Genomic DNA, 19,554 nt, shown 5'->3' on the forward strand with positions numbered 1-19,554 from the left:
TACTGCCTAATGCAATACTAGTATAATAAGTAATAACACTAACTAATAATGAAAGTAAAAACACAACTTTACCTTTCCTTTCAATAATCCTTTTAAAAACACACACAAACAAAGCAAAGCCTTAAAGGCGAAGCAACGTTTCCCCTGGCTGAGCTGCTTGGAATAGAACTCCAATAGAACCTCTTGGAGATGTTTCCCCTGGCTGAGCTGCTCGCACAATGAAGTCTGCCAGACCCAATCGCCTCCCCTTTAAGTTGCTCACACAATGAAGCCTGTCACACAGAGAGCCTCCCCTTTAAAAGAGGCTTCCAGTCATTGGGAGGGCAAATAATCAAAGATAAGAGGGAGTCGACTGCTGTAAATGACAGCTGGGAGAAGTCCCCGAACCCACCAGTTTTTAGCTCCTTTTTTTCCATTTGCTACAATATATATATATATATATATATATATATATATATAGTAGTTTGGACAAAATAATCACAACTTTTCAATTAAAAAACAATCCAAAAGTGCATAAACAAATCAAATAATTTACATAAAATTAAATAAAAGTAAAACATTCAGTAGTTAAAAGTAGCAGATCTGCAAGCTCGCAATGTGGTGCGAAGGGACACATTGTGGCTTCGCAGTTCGCACGGTATTCACGCGTGTATGCTGCAGTATTTTGGACCAAACAAATAATTACAAAGAAGAAAAACAACAAAAAAGTGTTGTAACCTGCCGTTTTTTTCTACTTTCTAATTCTTTGTTTGGCCGAATTTTTTTGTTTGTTGTCATGATTTGTCACAACAAGAGTTGGCTTCGTACGACGCTTAAAAGGTCTTTAAATTAAATAATTAAGAAATGCCTATGGGAAAAATGCATTGGGATTCATTTCCTGGGCCACTTGTTGTTCTGAAATGATGGGTAGTGCTACAGCCCCACACACAGGGCTCACAGCCCCCATACACACCCTGACCCTATTGATGGGTAGTGGTACAGCCCCACACACAGGGCTCACCGCCCCCACAGTCACACACACACCCTGACCCTATTGATGGGTAGTGCTACAGCCCCACACACAGGGCTCACAGCCCCCATACACACCCTGACCCTATTGATGGGTAGTGGTACAGCCCCACACACAGGGCTCACCGCCCCCACAGTCACACACACACCCTGACCCTATTGATGGGTAGTGCTACAGCCCCACACACAGGGCTCACAGCGCCCACACACACACCCTGACCCTATTGATGGGTAGTGGTACAGCCCCACACACAGGGCTCACCGCCCCCACAGTCACACACACACCCTGACCCTATTGATGGGTAGTGGTACAGCCCCACACACAGGGCTCACCGCCCCCACACACACCCTGACTCTATTGATGGGTAGTGGTACAGCCACACACACAGGGCTCACCGCCCCCACACACACCCTGTCTCTATTGATGGGTAGTGCTTATTCATTCCCTGCCAAGGTTGTTGCCCTCTTTCAAATGGTCTTCCCTGCCGAGGTTTTCAGCAGCTAGTTTTGTTTTGAACAATTCCAGCATTTGTAGTCATCGGCCGTTACGACGATCTGCCACTCGATACTTTTACTTTCATCAGAAGCATTAACCACCCTGGGCCTGGCATCCCTATTCTGGGAATGTCATTATAGCCCAAACTAGAAGAAATACATATTTTCTCTATTCGTCCTATGCTATGATGAAATAAGGGGATTATATGGCTTACATAGTTGACATACAGTATATCCACTTCAGTATGATAATTAAAGCCCTCTGCTTCGAATGTCAGGGTTTATTTCTCAACAATGACTCGCTGTCAATTCTCTCTTGCTTATCCCATTTTGGGCGGGAACCCTTTTTGGTGTTGTAAGCATTATGTTATGCTTTAGCTATTTAAAAATCACACCCGTGTGAACTGAGTGGTGCAATTCCCCCCCCCCCCCCCCCCTCACTCTCTCTCTCTCTCTCTCTCTCTCTCTCTCTCTCTCTCTCTCTCTCTCTCTCATTAGCAGGCACAAACATCTCTCTGTTTCTGGTGCCCCCTACTGGTATAAATAAGTCACATACTCGTGCTCACTTATACAGGTACACACACAGGTACACGGACATTGCTGGTTGTAGGAGTGGTTGCACCACTCAAAAATAGCTAAAGCTCATATTGCGGTGCCGCGCTATGAGCTTGTAGGTCTGCTATTTTTTTTTTATCGTGAAAATGTGGCACAAATCTTTGAATATCTTTTTTAACTCAAATCTTTGCTTCTGGGAGGGTCACTGGAACAAAGTATTTTCAGATGGGGGTCGGTGGCCAATTACCTATATTTTTGGGGGTCCTTGACATGAATATGTTTGAGAACCACTGACACGGAAAAATAGATTTTTCATAAAACTTCTGATTTAGAAGATATTTGTAGAATTGTCCTCAGGTCGAAATGGGTTATTGTTCTTGCTATTATTTCTCCTGGTCAATGAATGCATCTATAATAGCCATACTGTACATAACTCCATATGACATCCATGATACATCTATTCCACCTGCAACTAGCACAAGCACAAGAAGTGGAACACTCAACGCCAACAGATCTTCCATGATATTGATGCTAGAAGACATCTATATATACATAAATTGATAAATACATTACAAACCAACAGCGATATTTTGCATTCTGAGAAAGGCACGTGGTTCCATCATGCGATGTCCATCTATGCAACCTCAAAGTGAGGTGCAACCTCACTGTGGCAGGAGATGGAGCCACAGCCAAAAGCTGTGCAAAACATTTGAAGGTTAAACTTTTTTCACTGACGCTTACGGCGGCAAACTGTGCTATAAAGTCTAAACTATAGAGCGTCGCAGTCCCGCCCCCTCAAGAGACCCGGAAAATAAATCCCCGTTCATTTTCCTCATAGACTTTTCAGAAAGTATTTATTTAAAGATGTTTACACCGCGGACAAAGCCAACTCTTGTCGTGACAAATCATGACAACAAACAATTTTTTTCGGGCTAAACAAATAATTAGAAAGAAGAAAACGGCAGTTTTTTTTTAGTTTTTCTTCTTTGTAATTATTTGTTTGGTCCAAAATATTGTGTTTGTTGTCATGATTTGTCACAACAAGAGTTGGCTTTGTAGCTTATAAGGTCTTTAAATAAATACGTTTTGAAATGTCTATGGGAAAAATGCATTGGAAACTATTTCCTGGGCCTGGCGTCGTCATGAAAGGGGGCGGTACTACGACGCTCTATAGGTGCCAGCCCGTAGGCATTATCGTGCCCGCAGCTGTCTCCAGTTCTCCGGGTTCAGACAATGATGCAACTGCTTGTTATCTACATACTGTATATAACAGCAGACAACCTACAGTAAGGGGTACAAGGATCACAGCGTTTTGTGTACGCATGCTGGGGCTTTCCTAGTGTGTGTGTGTGTCCTCATTGCCATTCTGAACCCATTCGTCCTACATTCACAGACGACACAGCACCTATTGTGCTCGCGCACGCGCGCGCGTGCACACACACACACACACACACACACACACACACACACACACACACACACACACACACACACACACACACACACACACACACACACACACACACACACACACACACACACACACACACACACACACACACACACACACACACACACACACACAAAACATTTAAGAAAAACTATAATAAAATAACCCTGCTTGAGATGAGATGTGCTCATACCGTTTCCACTGTTCTTATTTAAATGGTAAATGGTGCATTAATAAAGCGCCTTTATCCAAGGCACTTTACACAGATTGTGCATTACATTCACCCATTCACACACACATTCATACACCTTTACACAGATTGTGCATTACATTCACCCATTCACGTACACATTCACACACTGATGCCGGAGGAAACCATGCAAGGCACCAACCTGCACATCGGGAGCAATTAGGGGTTTAGAGTCTCAAGGACACTTGGACACTAACTCTGGGGAACCTTGCGGTTCCCATCCGGCCACTCTACCCCCGAGCCACCACCGGCCCATGGGATTTGGTTGGAACGCCAAAGCCACAACAACGGCAGCTACAATCACAACACACTACTGTTGCTCCATTTCTGTCCACAACTCAACAGAGTCAACAATTAAGTGATTTTCCCCAGAAAAACACATGCTGTCCACTAGATGACCTGTACGAACGACCATGTGCCTTTTGTTTACAAACTAATGACAGGGAGCCTGCCCAGGGTTAACCTAATTAGGCCTGAGGAGTGAGGACGCATCTGTGTCGCCTCATAGCTTTTAACCACTTTTTAACCGTTATTTTAAACTTTTGCTACAAGCTCATAGCACGGCAGCGAGCCACGCTACGAGCTTGTAGATCTGCTATTTTTTTAATTTATTTTTCAAGCGTGAAAACGTGTGCAAATCTTTCAATATATATTCTTTCACAGCCCGGTCCAAATACATATCATTCTGGGGGTCCTTGACACATACCACTGACACATAAACATAGTTTTTTTCAGATAACTGTCATGATTTAGATTGAAGACATTTGCAGAATCAGGTCTCAGGGCTAAACGGGTTAATGAGATTAAATTCACACAGTTCGTCTTTGATTCAAGGCCACTCGAGCCCCTTTGCAACCACGGTAACCACAACAACAATGCCCTCGTACCCGTCTTAAACCATTAAGGACGGGAACCCCATTTTAAGCATTATGCAGGGTTGGGAAGTAACGGATTACATGTAATCCGTTACTGTAATCAGAGTAAAAAAAAAACGTAACTGTAACGTCTTAGAGTACATTTTAAAATGTGTAATCTGGATTACAGTAACAGGGGTGTTGTAACGGGGGTTACATGAGGATTACATTCTCCCCTTCCCCTCATTAATTTTTACAAACAAGTAAAAAACAAGTAAAAAAAAAGTTGAGCGCAGTGCGCACCTCTCTGACTCCTCACAGTGGAGGCTGCTGCGGTGTCAGGGCGGTGTTGCCAATTTGCGAGAGAAATAAGCAACCAGGTCTATGAAAACAAGCCCAAAAGAAGCGACTATAAAAGGCCACACGAGCACTTCAAAGCTATATATATCGTCCATTAAACAATGTGCATATTGTTGGCTATTTGAAAATAAGACGATCTACAAGCTCACAACCGTTCTACCATTATTTATAAGCAACTTCAGGAAAATAAGCCCAATGTGGCTTATAATAATCAGACCAGGCAACACTGCAGAGATACTAGATAGGAGAGCATATATGATATATTGGATTGGGGATAAATAATGGGTAGCGCAGTATTCTCTTTTAGGTCAAATACAATGAGGCTTTTTATTTAAAGAGTAGCCTACGGGGTATAAATATAATTGTATAGGGCTGAGTTCTTTGTAGACTATATAAATGAGTCTTTACTGTCTAGTCAATGTTTTAAACTCATGCCATGTCTATCTAAATGAGTGTCAGCCAGGAATGTCAAAAATAGTTTTTATTTGCCACTTTGACCACACATGGATGGAGTTGTTGGTTGTCAAAGTTGTTGGTTGTTGTCAATCAAACAATAAAAATGGTTCTGTAGGTCAAGATGCATTTTTCTTATGATCTGTTATAAGTTGACACAATGACTCTACAGTAATGTAACTGTTCAGAGAGGTCAAATTCTTAATTAAATGACCTTAACCATATTTCAGTTGTCCTTAATTTTCATTTTCAATTTCATAAGCTCAACATTCTTGTCTATCAATGGTAAAACTTGTATTATCTAATTAAATTGAGTTTTACTTAAAAGTAATACAAAAGTAACTGAAAGTAACTTGTAGTTACATTTTAAATGGAGTAATCGGGATTACGTTACTGACTACATTTTTTAGCAAGTAACTTGTAACTGTAGGGGATTCCTTTTTAAAAGTAACCCTCCCAACCCTGGCATTATGATATACTTTATTAGCATTATGATATCTACAAGTTCATGGCGCAGCACTCTTTGAAAAATCTTGAAAATGTGGCGCAAATCTTTGAATATATATTCTTTCAGAGGGAACGGTTTCAACTCAAATCTTTGCTTCTGGGGAGGGTCCCTTAAAAAACATATTTTCAGATGGGGGTCCGCGGCCAAATACCGATAATTCTGGGGGTCCTTGACATGAAAAAGGTTGAGAACCACTGACATAGAAACAGAGGTATTTCAGAAAACTGTTAGAAACTGAGTTAGAAGAGAATCGGCCTCAGTACTAAATGGGTTAACCGACATGCAGGCGGAATATTGTGGCGAGTGGCGACCCTCTCATCATCCCCCACCGGCCAATCACAGCGAGCGAGTGTCGATGACACTGTGTCACACCATGATGTTCAAAGAGCTGGTTTGTGCACATCTGACGGTCGCTGCCTGGTGTCAGAAAGTTGTGCACACAGCTGTCCACCCAGGGACACGTTTACATTCACCTGGTGAAGGTCAGGTGTTCACTTTGTCACATCATGTCATGATTCATGAAACACTTTGAACCTCTCTCTCTCTCTCTCTCTCACACACATTACATTACAAGAGTCCAACATTGTAGACATCGTATTACTAGGTTGGACTCTTGTAATGCAACGTGTGTGACTGTGTGCGGTGTGCGCGTGTCCTCATATATATATATATATAAGGGCCACAAAGGAAATAAGCTCTCGATAGTTCTTGTGTTTTGACAGATACAGTACAAATAATGTTGTGCATTTTGTCAGTAAATAAATATGTCAATCAAAGAATCTCTGTATATCTTTTTTGGGACCGATACAGATTTTCTCATGATCAGCCAATATACCGATAGGTCCGATACTGATACTGATCTTGTGAAATGTTGCAAATTTTAATATTTCCAAAAAATGTCAAATGTCAAAACCAACGTCACAGATAGGGTAAATGCCGATTACCGATTAGAGTGAATAACGGCCGATATGGCCGATCACTGATCGCTGGCCGATTATCGGAGCATCTCTAATGCGAATGTCTGTCTGTGTCCTTTGCATCTCTCCAGCCATTCTCTAGAAGCGGCCCGCTCTGAACAGGCACATTGCCAAGGGCCAAAGGGCGTGCTGCTGTACAGTGTTGATTTTGCAGACTAAAACTAAGACGAAGAATGTTCGTCGACTACCTTTTTGCCACTGACGAAAAATAAATGGAAACTAAATGAAAACTAAGCTATGATGACTAAAACTGAGACTAAATATACTGACAATTTTGTCAACAAATAAAAACTAGACTAAAATGTTAGGAAGGGACTAGTGGACAAGAGATCCACTATAAGTCATTTTACACTTGGTTGCTTGCTGAAAATAGCAGATCTACAAGCTCACAATGCGTCACAGTGTGACACGTTGTGAGCTTGTAGATCTGCTATTTTCAGCAAGTGTAAAAACAGTCATTGCGACGGCATCAAGGCCCGCCAAAATACATTTTAGATGATATTTAGTCGACTAAAACTAGACTAACACTAAAACATTCCAGGTGACTAAAATGAGACTAAAACGAAATGAAAACTATTCAAGAGACAATGACTAAAACTAAAATCAAAATTTGCTGCCAAAAAACAACACTGGTCTGAACTAAATCAACAGGACAAAACGGTTCTCCACAACCTGCCCATTCCCAAACAGGCACCGAGGCGTACAGTCAAAATACAATGCTCTTGTCCCTCCTTCACATACTCAAAATAATACCCAGTGCCACTTGTCAAGTTACAAGAACTTGATACTGTATTTTTTCACATCAACATTGTGCTTGGGCGAAGTTGTCTTTGTCTAAGTTAATTTAGTTCACTACCTGTATGTCTGCTTGTAGTTTCTGAGCACTAGATAGATAGATCTTTATTGTCATTGTAACAGGTACAAGTACGACGGAATGTCGATGTGCTGGGGAGTGCACTGAGCCGCAGCAACTGCGTGTGCCGCCACTAGTTTCCCCTCCTTTACTCCTTTACTCTCATCTGCCATATAAAGAGCCTCCTTACCTTTTCTTTCCTGGCTTAGTATGGAGGGCTCTCAGAGTCCAACAAGGCTAAGCTGCGGAGGCCGGAGGGTAACCCACGGGTCTAAAGCTCTGCCCTTCGGCATCTCTACGACCAGAGGACAGTGAAGAAAGTAGGAAAGATCGCGAGAGACCCAATAACTCATAACCTCAGCACCTGCTTCAAGGTCCTTCCCTCAGAGACACAACTCATAACCTCAGCACCTGCTTCAAGGTCCTGCCCTCAGAGACACAACTCATAACCTCAGCACCTGCTTCAAGGTCCTGCCCTCAGAGACACAACTCATAACCTCAGCACCTGCCCTCGGGTATGAGATACACTGCATCGAGATTCAAGAAGGCAAAGGGCAGTGCCAGTTTCATCCTCTCTGCCATTAGGCTCCTTAACAAACACAAACCCCCAATACCTGATTCACCTCAACTGGACCTGCTTGCCAGTGCCCCTGGCACGCGCATTCGCGCGCGCACGCGCACACACACACACACACACACACACACACACACACACACACACACACACAAAAGCAGATGAACTGGACTGAGCGCTGATAATGCACACACACACACACACACACACACACACACACACACACACACACACACACACACACACACACACACACACACACACACACACACACACACACACACACACACACACACACACACACACACACACACACTATGAGTGATTAATGGTGTGGAGAGAGACTTTGCTTTATTTTAAATAGCTTTAGAATGATTTTACTAGTACTTTGCTGGGTGTTTTATTGTATTTGTATTAATGCTGTCAAAGTTAACGCGTTATTAATGCATTAACGCAGCACTAATTCTTTATCGCATTAACGCAACAAAAAAAAACACAGCGATTGGCAGGCGGGATGTTGAGAAATACTGGTTCCTGCAATGCACTCCCTTCCCAGACCCCTTGTTAGGATGTTTTAAGTGGAGTAACAGCCTTCCATTTACATTTCACAAAGGTTTTGCTCGTATCGTACGTTCCAGTCCAAAAAAGCTTGAGAAACCTGTGCAATTCATCCATCCAGACCTAAAGCAAAACCCTGCTGTTAATTCTGCATCGCATTGTAAACAGCTGTGCCTCGTTATAGCCACACACGTTTCTAACTTGCGGTCACAGTCGCGATACTTTTCAGTTGTGTGGTACTTGTTTATGGATTTAACTGTAACAGAAAGTTCTATCCAGGCTATCCACAGTCCCATCTCCCAGTCACGGAGCTGGGACTGACAGTACACAGTACAGAGACGAGTCGAGCAGCAGCAGCCAGACGCACCAGCTAGCTAGAAGCCAGAGGTGTTGCCAGTATAACTATGGCAGAAACAAGCCACCTAGGTCTATACAAAATAAGACAAAAAGAAGCAACACTGGTCGTTTTTGGCCAGTGTTGCCAAATAAGTGATTAGTAAGTAATTTAATTTAATTTATAAGCGATTTTGGGATTATTTTTGTAGATTGAAAAAATATTGGGGGTCCTTTGCTCTTGGCATGAAAATGTTTGAGAACCACTGCTCTAAAACAATATTAGACAAAGTTTGAGCCACAAACACATTGCTCTCTCTCTTCTCCTTTTGTATAAATTAAATGGGCCTATTCATGATTCTGCTTATAGAGAAGTAGCCTATGTTAGTTTGTTTTATGGAAACAGTTGTTTGTGTTGAATGTGCTAATTGGACAGAATTATTCAAAAGAGAGAAAATGGGCAAGCCATAAAATAATGCACATTGCACTTGTCTTTTCATATGTCATGTGGAAAAAAGGTAAATAAAAAAAGTAACATAAATGTTGTCAAACCTGATCGGAGCATCTCTACAATACAGCGTGTTCTTTCAGTTCATCATTGAATTTAGAGCAAAAAAGGTTTTGCGATTAATTGCGATTAATCGCGCAATTAACTACACAAATCATGCGATTAATCGCGATTACATTTTTTAATCGCCTGACAGCACTAATTTGTATACTTATTTACTGTCCTGTATGTATGCATTGACTTTCCATATGGGGGATAGTCCGCCGGCCAAATACATGATCAATTTGGGGGTCCTTGACTTGAAAAGGTTTGAGAAGCACACTGGCATGTATGACCAACAACACACACACACACACACACACATACATCCAGAGGCATTGAGGGAAGCGTTTGCGGTCGGCACTGGTCGGTAGCCACGATGACAGGACAGCCTCCCCCCTACTAGTTTCTACCTGTGAGTTGATTACCTGATGACAGGACAGCCTCCCCCCTACTAGTTCCTACCTGTGAGTTGATTACCTGATGACAGGACAGCCTCCCCCCTACTAGTACCTACCTGTGAGTTGAGTACCTGATGACAGGACAGCCTCCCCCTACTAGTACCTACCTGTGAGTTGAGTACCTGATGACAGGACAGCCTCCCCTACTAGTTCCTACCTGTGAGTTGAGTACCTGATGACAGGACAGCCTCCCCCTACTAGTTCCTACCTGTGAGTTGCTGGCCAGGTGCGGCGGCACTTCGATGCCCAACTCCTCCAGCCGGCGGTCCCGGTACCGCCCGTACTGGTCGTAACCCAGGTAACTGCCTCCACCCGTGGCCAGCAGGAGGGGCAGGGGCCTCATGCGGGCCTGGAGGCCAAACCGTCCACCCCCTGGAAACATACAAAGGGGAGAGGGATCGTAGGTTGATACTTGGGCAATGGAAGTCAGAGAAGCCGGGGGGGGCTTCTCTGACTTCCATTGCCCAAGCATTGCCTTAGTTCTGGGTGTGAGAGGCTAAATGTCAATGCTGAATAAAAAATGGACCTTGATATGAAAAGGGTTGAAAACCACTGCAATAGCATAAAACAGAGATTAGTCATGACAACACTGCCCCCTACAGGCAAAACCTAGAAACTACTGGTTTCTAGTTCGTAAAATGTTGAAAGCAGCTCCATTGAGACTTTATGAAATACTACTGTATAATAATAATAATAATAATAATAATAATAACTAGAACTGTACTCTGTCGAGTGCCTACTTGCAAGTACAAGTACAAGTAGGCCATAAATGGCCTACTAGTGCGCAAGCAGAGTGCACAAGTACTATCGACCGCTACAAACTGTCAAATCTCAGCTTCTCTGTGAAAGAACGTTTGAAATATTGAATTATTAGGTTTAGCTATTTGCTACGTACCTAGTTTTTGGTGGTAAAAAGGTAGTATTGTTAAGTATGGTAAGAGACGGCTTTCGATGTATATGTCGATCAGTGTCGGGTGGATTAAAGAAATGCCTCTATGTATATGTATATGTAATTTGTAAGTTGAAATAGCGGTATACTGTGGTTACTTTGCGTATGCGTATGTATCGTAGCAGCATATGACGTCAGGTATAACTGGTATAACTAGCTCTCAATGATGACGTAAAGAAGATGTGGATTAATCGGCTTTCGATGGTGACGTATATGTCGATCAGTGCATCCCTAAAGATTATTGTTATTTTGATGGTGTGCCTGTTATCTCTCCTAATCGTACAAACATCAATACAGCATGTTATCTCTCCTAATGGTTTATGGTACCAACATCAATACAGCATGTTATCTATCCTAATGGTACCAACATCAATACAGCATGTTATCTCTCCTAATGGTACCAACATCAATACAGCATGTTATCTCTCCTAATGGTACCAACATCAATACAGCATGTTATCTCTCCTAATGGTACCAACATCAATACAGCATGTTATCTCTCCTAATGGTACCAACATCAATACAGCATGGAATTGTGGACAGAAACGTATCCTCTCTTGTACAATGTCACTTTGACTATGCCTGTACATCTTGGTATACAGGCATTTCTATGACCCTTAAGAAGAAACTTCAGACCTCCCAAAATAAATTGGCTAGAGTGATCCTTAAGTTGCATCCTAGAACTCATCTTCTCCCTGTCCACTTCACCAGTCTGGGATGGCTTAAAGTGGAGGAGAGAGTATCCCGGTTTTAAATGTGTCTAGTTCACAGGATTAGAAATAATGTAGCGCCCAAATATTTCTGTGACTATTTTTCAAAGGTTAGTGATACTCACAGGCACTACTGATTTTAAACCCTGACATTTTCACAGCAATATGGGAAAAAGCATCATTGCTATACTCAGTTCAGTAGCTGAACTGTAGCTGATATTAAACAACAACAACATTTTTTAATCCATGTATACTGACCTTTTAGTGTAGAATAGATGAATAACAAAATGAGGAACAAAATTGTTTGTGTTTTTGTTTCATGATTTTCTTGTCTCCTGCCCACTTTTCCCAAAAGGAAGGGGGGCAGGGCAAAATACAAAGGTATTTTATTTGTGTCTGTTTTGTATTGTTGCTCCACATCCCCTTTCCCCAAGAGGACCACAACAGAAACAAGCCTAACGGCTTTCTTGTCACTCTATCATTTTGAATGCATTTTCAATAAAGTAATCAATCAATCCAACGATAACAAAATATTCTTTAGTTTGGGGTCTGAGAGGCTAAATGTCATCAAATGGTGGTCCGTGCATGATGGCTCAAATGCTGAATAAATAAATGGGCCTTGACATGAAAAGGGTTCAAAACCACTGGCTTAAAATAAATGACTCACCAGCAGAGAAGTGACGCAGCGGTCCCCGTAGCAACCGTAAAGTTGTCAGAGAGCTGTATGGACAGATGGGACAAAAAGATCATTCATCTTCAGATTAGCAGATTTCTACCAAAACAATACTAGTCTAGCACTGCTGGTTTTCTACTATAGAACTCTAGTACTCTAGGTTTTCTATCCTACGAGGACCTCTAGTACTGCTGGTTTTTATCTACCTACGAGGACCTCTAGTGCTTGTTTTCTTCTACCGGCTTTACAATGTATCTTTACAATTGTGTCTATCAGGGTCTCTCAGGGTCTGCCTGGAGTCTGGACTGGCGCTGGCCTCCACGCTATCCCCGTTTCCAGACCTAAGCGCAAAACGGTTTTGCGCTGTGGACAGAATAAGCTGTGATGCGTGTGCGCAGCTGGTTTGTAGACAGCTGGTGGATGGGAATTAAGTTCCACCTCCGCGGACGTTTGACGCGGAGGAGAGCGTTTCCGGGAATCTGGCCGTCGCGCAAGTCGTCCGCGGAAGTGGAGCTTCTTTTCCATCCACCAGCTGTCTAAAAACACGGTTTTGAAGCTGTGCACAGCCGAAAACGTGCGCGGCTCTTTTGATAGTGTAGCAGCACCCATTGGCTGGCTGCTTCGACATGTATCAAATCACGACGAGGACCGCAGCGCAAAGCTGTGTTCAGTGCGAGACATGAGGCAGTCAGCGTGGAGGCTGACGCCAGTCCAGCCCATGGAACCTCTCCCTGAAGCTGCTACATTAGAGCTCCTTTAGTGGGGCTAATGTTAGTCCCGAGTCCCGACTCCAAGTATAGGAGTAGCCCTGAAACATGACTGTGAACAAGCCATGTGAACCATGGCTAGTATAGGAGTTACCAGCTAGCGCCCCTCAAAAACAACTAGAGGCAAAAACAAAAGCTAGTGGCTAGTGCCCAGCCGCCCCTCAAAAACAATGTTTTAATAATCTGTTTTAGTCACTATTCATTGATTCACTGGCATACCTTTGAAAGAAATGTTTCTCACTGTTATATTGAATATTGATATGCGATTAAAATGTGATTAATTGAGATGAATTAATTATAAGGCCTCTAATTAGAGTCCCAGCCCTATTAGAGTAGAGCTTAACAATAATGTCATCTGATACTGATATGAACAGGGTCCATTATGCGCAGCAACAAACATGTATGGACCCCATGCTTCTAGAAAGCCTGGTGTTTCAATCACTGCACAGGTTGAGGTCCACAACATTTCTACTGTTATTTCAAATAGAGTGGTCTGGAGAGAGAATGCTGTTTGGTTACTGTACCTCACAGGCATCACAGCCCCCAAAAATGTGATAACAAGCTTAACCTTGCCTTGTTTAACATCAGGTCACTAACAAATAAGTCCTCCTCTGTAAATGATATAATCTGTAAAGAGAAGCTAGATATAATCTTTCTAACAGAGACATGGCTTGGCTCAGATGGAGCTGTTCTCCTAGCGCCAGCCTGTCCCGCAAACTACAGTTTCATTCACTCTGTTCGCGAGGCTAAGAAAGGAGGTGGACTGGCAATTATTTTTTCAGACACGTTAAAATTCAAGGCTCTGACCCTTGGCAGCTTTACATCCTTTGAATACCAGGCCACTATACTACATGGTCAAGCCTCTATGCCAATGATTAGCATTTATCGCCTGCCAAAATGCAGTAAAGCAATATTTCTAACAGAAATATCAGAACTTTTATCTATCTGCTCCACTAACTATGACAGAACTCTTATCTCAGGTGATCTTAATCTTCACCTGGATGATGCTACAGATGCTATGGCTATGGGTTTCTTAGAGTTATTGCACTCCTTTGAATTTATCTAACATGTTGTTGGGCCTACACATAAACATGGGCACACTCTGGACCTGGTGATTTCTAGAGGGCTGAACATCACTGTGGAAAGGACTATTGAAAGGCCTGAGCTATCAGACCACTATCTGCTGTGTTTTAATATGACTGTCTCTGATCTAGAGAAAAACATCACTGAATATACCATAAAAAAGCGTTATTTTAGCTCTTCTGCAGCCGACGAGTTCTCTCGTCACCTGCCTTAGACAGTGTGATTGGAGATATCCTAAAAATTGTAAACAGCTCTCTACAATCAGGCGTCTTCCCAGACTCACTGAAGACTGCTGTAGTTAAGCCCCTTCTCAAGAAACACAATCTTGATCCCTCTGTTTTGGGTAACTAATCGACCCATTTCAAATCTACCCTTTCTGGGCAAGGTTTTAGAATCAATTGGATGCGTTTCTACAGAACAATAATGTGCACAACAAATTCCAATCTGGCTTTAGGAAAGGTCACAGTACAGAAACAGCACTTGTAAAAGTAATGAATGATCTTAGGGTGTCTGCTGACAAGAAACATGTATCCGTTCTCTTACTTCTAGATCTAACGGCTGCATTTGACACGATTGATCATTCAATTTTAATACAGAGTCTGGAGCACTGGATAGGCCTGTCTGGTACGGCCCTGTCCTGGTTTTCCTCCTACCTATCAAATAGAAGTTACTTTGTCAATCTAGCCGAGTTTGACTCAGACAAACACGACATCAGTTCTGGTATTCCACAGGGCTCGATTCTTGGCCCTCTGCTTTTCTCCTTGTACATACTGCCATTGGGCGAACTCATTGCCAATCACGGAGTCAATTTTCATTTCTATGCTGATGATACTAGGGATGCGCCGATCCGATACTCGTATCGGAGATCGGCGCCGATCCAGGCTAAAATTCTAGATCGGGTATCGGTGGCAAATGGGCCGATCCATTATCCGATCCAGATGCCGCTCCGTTCTCCCGTTGGAACTTGACATGCTCCTGCCCAGTGCGCACACACAGTCAAACAGCCCCCTCCCTCAGCCCTCTCCCTCCTGAGCCTTGAAGGAGAGGAGGGGCTGCGCTCAGTCACCGCTCACTGCGCACTACACTAGTCTGTCTCGTTCTGTCACTTCTGTCCCAGGTGTCCCCCCGCTGTGTTCTTAACTTCTTTAACAGGTCGCTCGTATTTCTTTATGTAAGATAAAGAATCCGATGAACACGGAGAGCCAAAGAGGACAGTTGCCAAAGCCCCCATTCAATTACATCCTACTTGTTGTTGCTGTTCCTCATGTTAGAGATAGCTGCTAAAGCTATCAACAGTAGCCTAAACACAACATTGCTAGGCTAGCAAGCTAACGTTGCAGCAACTGGATCGTTGCGGTGTGTGTGTGTGTGTGTGTGTGTGTGTGTGTGTGTGTGTGTGTGTGTGTGTGTGTGTGGGGATTCCGAATATTAAAATAATAATAGTAGTTTGAGTATGCTGGCCCACAGTAGCTAGTAGCTACAGAATTGACGTAGGGAGAGGGAACATATGGGGCTAATGCTGGCCATGATGCATTGAATAATATCTGAATAGAACATTAACTAGAGTTATAAAATAATAAGGAATAGAAACCAAAATGATGTGGTTGACTATCGTCAGAAATAAATTAAATTGTGGTTGTGCTTTACAACTTTCCTTTTATGTGTAGGCCTAGATGGTCTATAATCCATAGTTACTATGTATAATAATAATAATAATAATAATATACATAGTAACTATGGATTATAAACCTAAAATAATAATAATTATTATTATAATAATTATAGGCATAATATTATTATGCATAGTAACTATGGATTATAAACCTAAAATAATAATTATTATTATAATAATAATTATAGGCCTAATAATAATAAAAATAATAAACATTTTAAAAACTATGAAAGTGCATAATACTGCACAGCTTTTATTAGTACTTAGAATGTTAAACCCTCAGAAATCGCCGTGGTTGACCAATATTATTAATCCACGTGTTAATAATATATATTATATTATTATATATAATATAATATATATAATAATGTATTAAATACATTACATTATACATTAGACATAGGGTATCGGATCGGTACTCTGTATCGGCAGATACTGGACTCACATGTATCGAAATCAGTATCCCTAGATGATACCCAACTATATCTTTCTGTGGCTCCAGATGATCCCTGTGCTTTAGACCCGCTGGTTACCTGTCTGTCTAGCATCAAATGTCGGATGAGTGAGAACTTTCTCAAGCTAAATGAGGATAAGACAGAAGTTCTCATAATCGGTTCTAGTGAACAGAAAGAATCAATATTAAGCAGACTTGGCAACCTGACTGTAGAAAGTAACAGTACAGTAAAGAACCTGGGGGTTATTATTGATTCTGAATTGAATTTTAATTCACACATTAATCATGTTACCAAGATTGCCTTTTTTCACCTTAGAAATATTGCACGAATCAGAGCTGTGAATCAGATGTGTCCTTGGACGATGCAAAAACGCTAATCCACGCCTTTGTTTTTTCTCGGCTTGATTACTGCAATGCTCATTTTTCAGGACTGCCTAAGAAAACAACTGACGGATTACAACTTGTCCAAAATGCAGCAGCCAGAGTTTTAACTAGAACTAAGATGAGAGAACATATTACTCCAGTTTTGGCATCACTGCACTGGCTTCCGGTTGTTTTTAGGATTGATTTTAAAATTATTTTACTTGTCTATAAAGCTCTCAATGGTCTCGCACCTTCCTACCTACATGACTGCCTGCCTAAATATGTCCCAAACCGCCCCCTAAGGTCTTCCACTGCTGGCCTGCTCGCTTTGCCTAAAAAAATGGCAACAAAAAAATACGGGGAAGCAGCTTTTTGCTTCTACGGGCCGTCGGCATGGAACAAGCTCCCACTGTACCTTCGTCAGGCAGCCTCTGTAGACATTTTTAAAGCTCAGCTCAAGACCCACTTCTACAACATTGCTTTTAATTGATCTTTTATTTTATTTTTATTTTTTGTTATTCATGTCCTCACTGTATTGCACTTGTTTTTTGTCGTTGCCTTGCTTTTCTTTTATTCTCCATTGTTCTGTAAAGCACTTTGAGCTGCATTTCATGTCATGAAAGGTGCTATACAAATAAAGTTTTATTATTATTATTATTATTATCTATCTCATCATCTTAAAGAAACATCTCAAAATGATGTGAGGACATAAAACCCAAAATGTATATTGTTGATGCACTGAAGGCAGCATTATGTTGCGACTGTTGTGAGCTTGTAGATCAGCTGTTCTCGAGTGGTGCTAACTGGAAATAGCGTTTGTTGACCACCAAGTGTCACTGTTGTGCAGCCACATTCGAGTCACACACGCCAGGGAGGAGAGCTTGTACAGTACAGTACAGTACAGTACAGTACAGTACAGTACAGTACAGTACAGTACAGTACAGTACAGTACAGTACAGTACCACTCAGTTCAGACCGGTCTGATTTTTCTCTCTCTCCCTCTTATTGGGGTCTTTATAGTTTCTGGCACAAAATATTTTCAAAAAAGGTGGTCCTGATCGGCCAAAACACATTATTTGGGGGTCCGTGGCACTGGCATGAAAAGTAAAATGCATGAGAATCACTAGCCATGGTTCACACAACGCTATACTGATTATGAATCATATTTCAGGGCTAGAGAGTCAACTGCATTCACATTGACAGGTCCATGGTGGCAAATCAATGATGCAATTCTCTGTCTTCTCTGCCTGTCTACTGCGACCCCAGACGTCCTCGAGAACTTTCAAAATGAATCACATTTACATATATCGGCTCCCAAAGTTGCCGTCTTTTCGAGTCGAGTGAATTGTGATTCGTAAATGTCACAAATAATGATTCAAATGAACACAAAACCGCTCCTACGTACCTCCACACCTTCCCGAAGGACGCCGCCATCTTTGAAGCCAATGTGTACTTCCGGGGATGCGACAACACGCACGTGGGACGCAGCCAATCAGCCGCAGCGACACGTGACGAAAAAAGGAGCGCTCGTTGTCGTTGCGTTGTCGTCATGGTTGAGTACAGTGGTGGAAAAAGTCCCAAACCTTTTCACGTCAAGGACCCCCAGACGCCCCATTTGAAAAGATATGCCAGGGACCCCCATAAGAGAAGAGTTTTACGGCTCTAGCAGTGAAGTTATATTGTAAAATCAAAGTTAATTTATGAGACTGAGAGTGTACAAATGTAACCACAAACTTATACAGACCGATAAGGGTCCATTTGGTTCCTATTGGGGAGTGGGGACCCCCTGGAATTCCCTCAAGGAACCCTAGGGGTCCCCGGATTAGGTTTCTAATAAATGTAGTGTAGGGGAGACGGGGGTAATGTGAGACACTGGGTAATGTGAGACACCCCCTGTATCACATGACCACAAGACATTTGTGTCATGTGACCATTATATGTTGAAGCCCCTCCCATTTCCTACCTGCCATGGAGGAGAGGACCTTATTGTGCTGTGGTAAGCATGTTTTTTTCACAAAAATATGTTTTTTGCATGTAAAAGTAAATTTTCTTGTCGTCAACATAATCAGCTGTTGTGTCAAAGCAAATTAATTCAGGTAGAAAAACTTAAATCATACACGTTGATGAACTACCATCATATACATCCATGAGATTGCTGCTAGCTGAAGATTAGCCTGAATTGCTAAAAGAGGTCCTGTTTACCAAAATGTGGGTGTGGGGTAAAGTGAGACAAATGCTCTGGGGTAAAGCGAGACACTGTCTCACATTACCCCACCATGAGGCACAAGTTAAGTTCAGTTTTAAACATATTTTAATCTAATATTACATTGCATATGTTTTATTTTCTATGTCATAAACATTGTAGAAAATGCCAAGATACACCAGAAAGACAACCTGGGGTGGAACCGCCCTTGTAGAGATGGAGAAGGCAGCCGCTGAGAGCAAGGCAGAAAAGAAGATAATTCACCAGAAATATATGCACAATTGCACAAATTATCAGAAGAATCCTGGGAAACACGAAAGCATGGGAGAGACCCACATTTGCTATAAAGGAAAACGATGTGGCACATGTTCTGAAATGTGATGTGGCGAAGAAGCTGCCACAACCTAAACAGCGTGGAGGAACCACACAGAGAGAGCAAATCCT

The 19,554-nt window shown here is 42.2% G+C and overlaps 1 protein-coding gene across 2 annotated transcripts in view; it reads right to left on the reverse strand.

Moving 5' to 3' along the window:
• pisd (phosphatidylserine decarboxylase) overlaps positions 1-18,340 on the reverse strand; it is a 37,955-nt gene extending 19,615 nt beyond the window's left edge. Inside the window, exons 1-3 of one of the 2 annotated variants that reach the window (XM_083760032.1) lie at positions 18,313-18,340; positions 12,563-12,615; positions 10,445-10,608 (exon numbers count right to left, since the gene is read on the reverse strand). In XM_083760032.1, coding sequence (XP_083616158.1) covers positions 10,445-10,579 — 135 coding nt within the window. In that variant the 5' untranslated portion in view covers positions 10,580-10,608; positions 12,563-12,615; positions 18,313-18,340. Of the gene's footprint in view, positions 1-72; positions 165-10,444; positions 10,609-12,562; positions 12,616-18,312 lie in introns of those variants that run through there. The other variant, XM_083760031.1, reaches the window with a different exon arrangement.
• Positions 18,341-19,554: the final 1,214 nt, after the last annotated feature.

This window comes from Protomyctophum parallelum (genome assembly GCF_964188405.1).
Source record: "Protomyctophum parallelum genome assembly, chromosome: 2".
In the NCBI taxonomy this organism is placed as follows: Eukaryota; Metazoa; Chordata; class Actinopteri; order Myctophiformes; family Myctophidae; genus Protomyctophum; species Protomyctophum parallelum.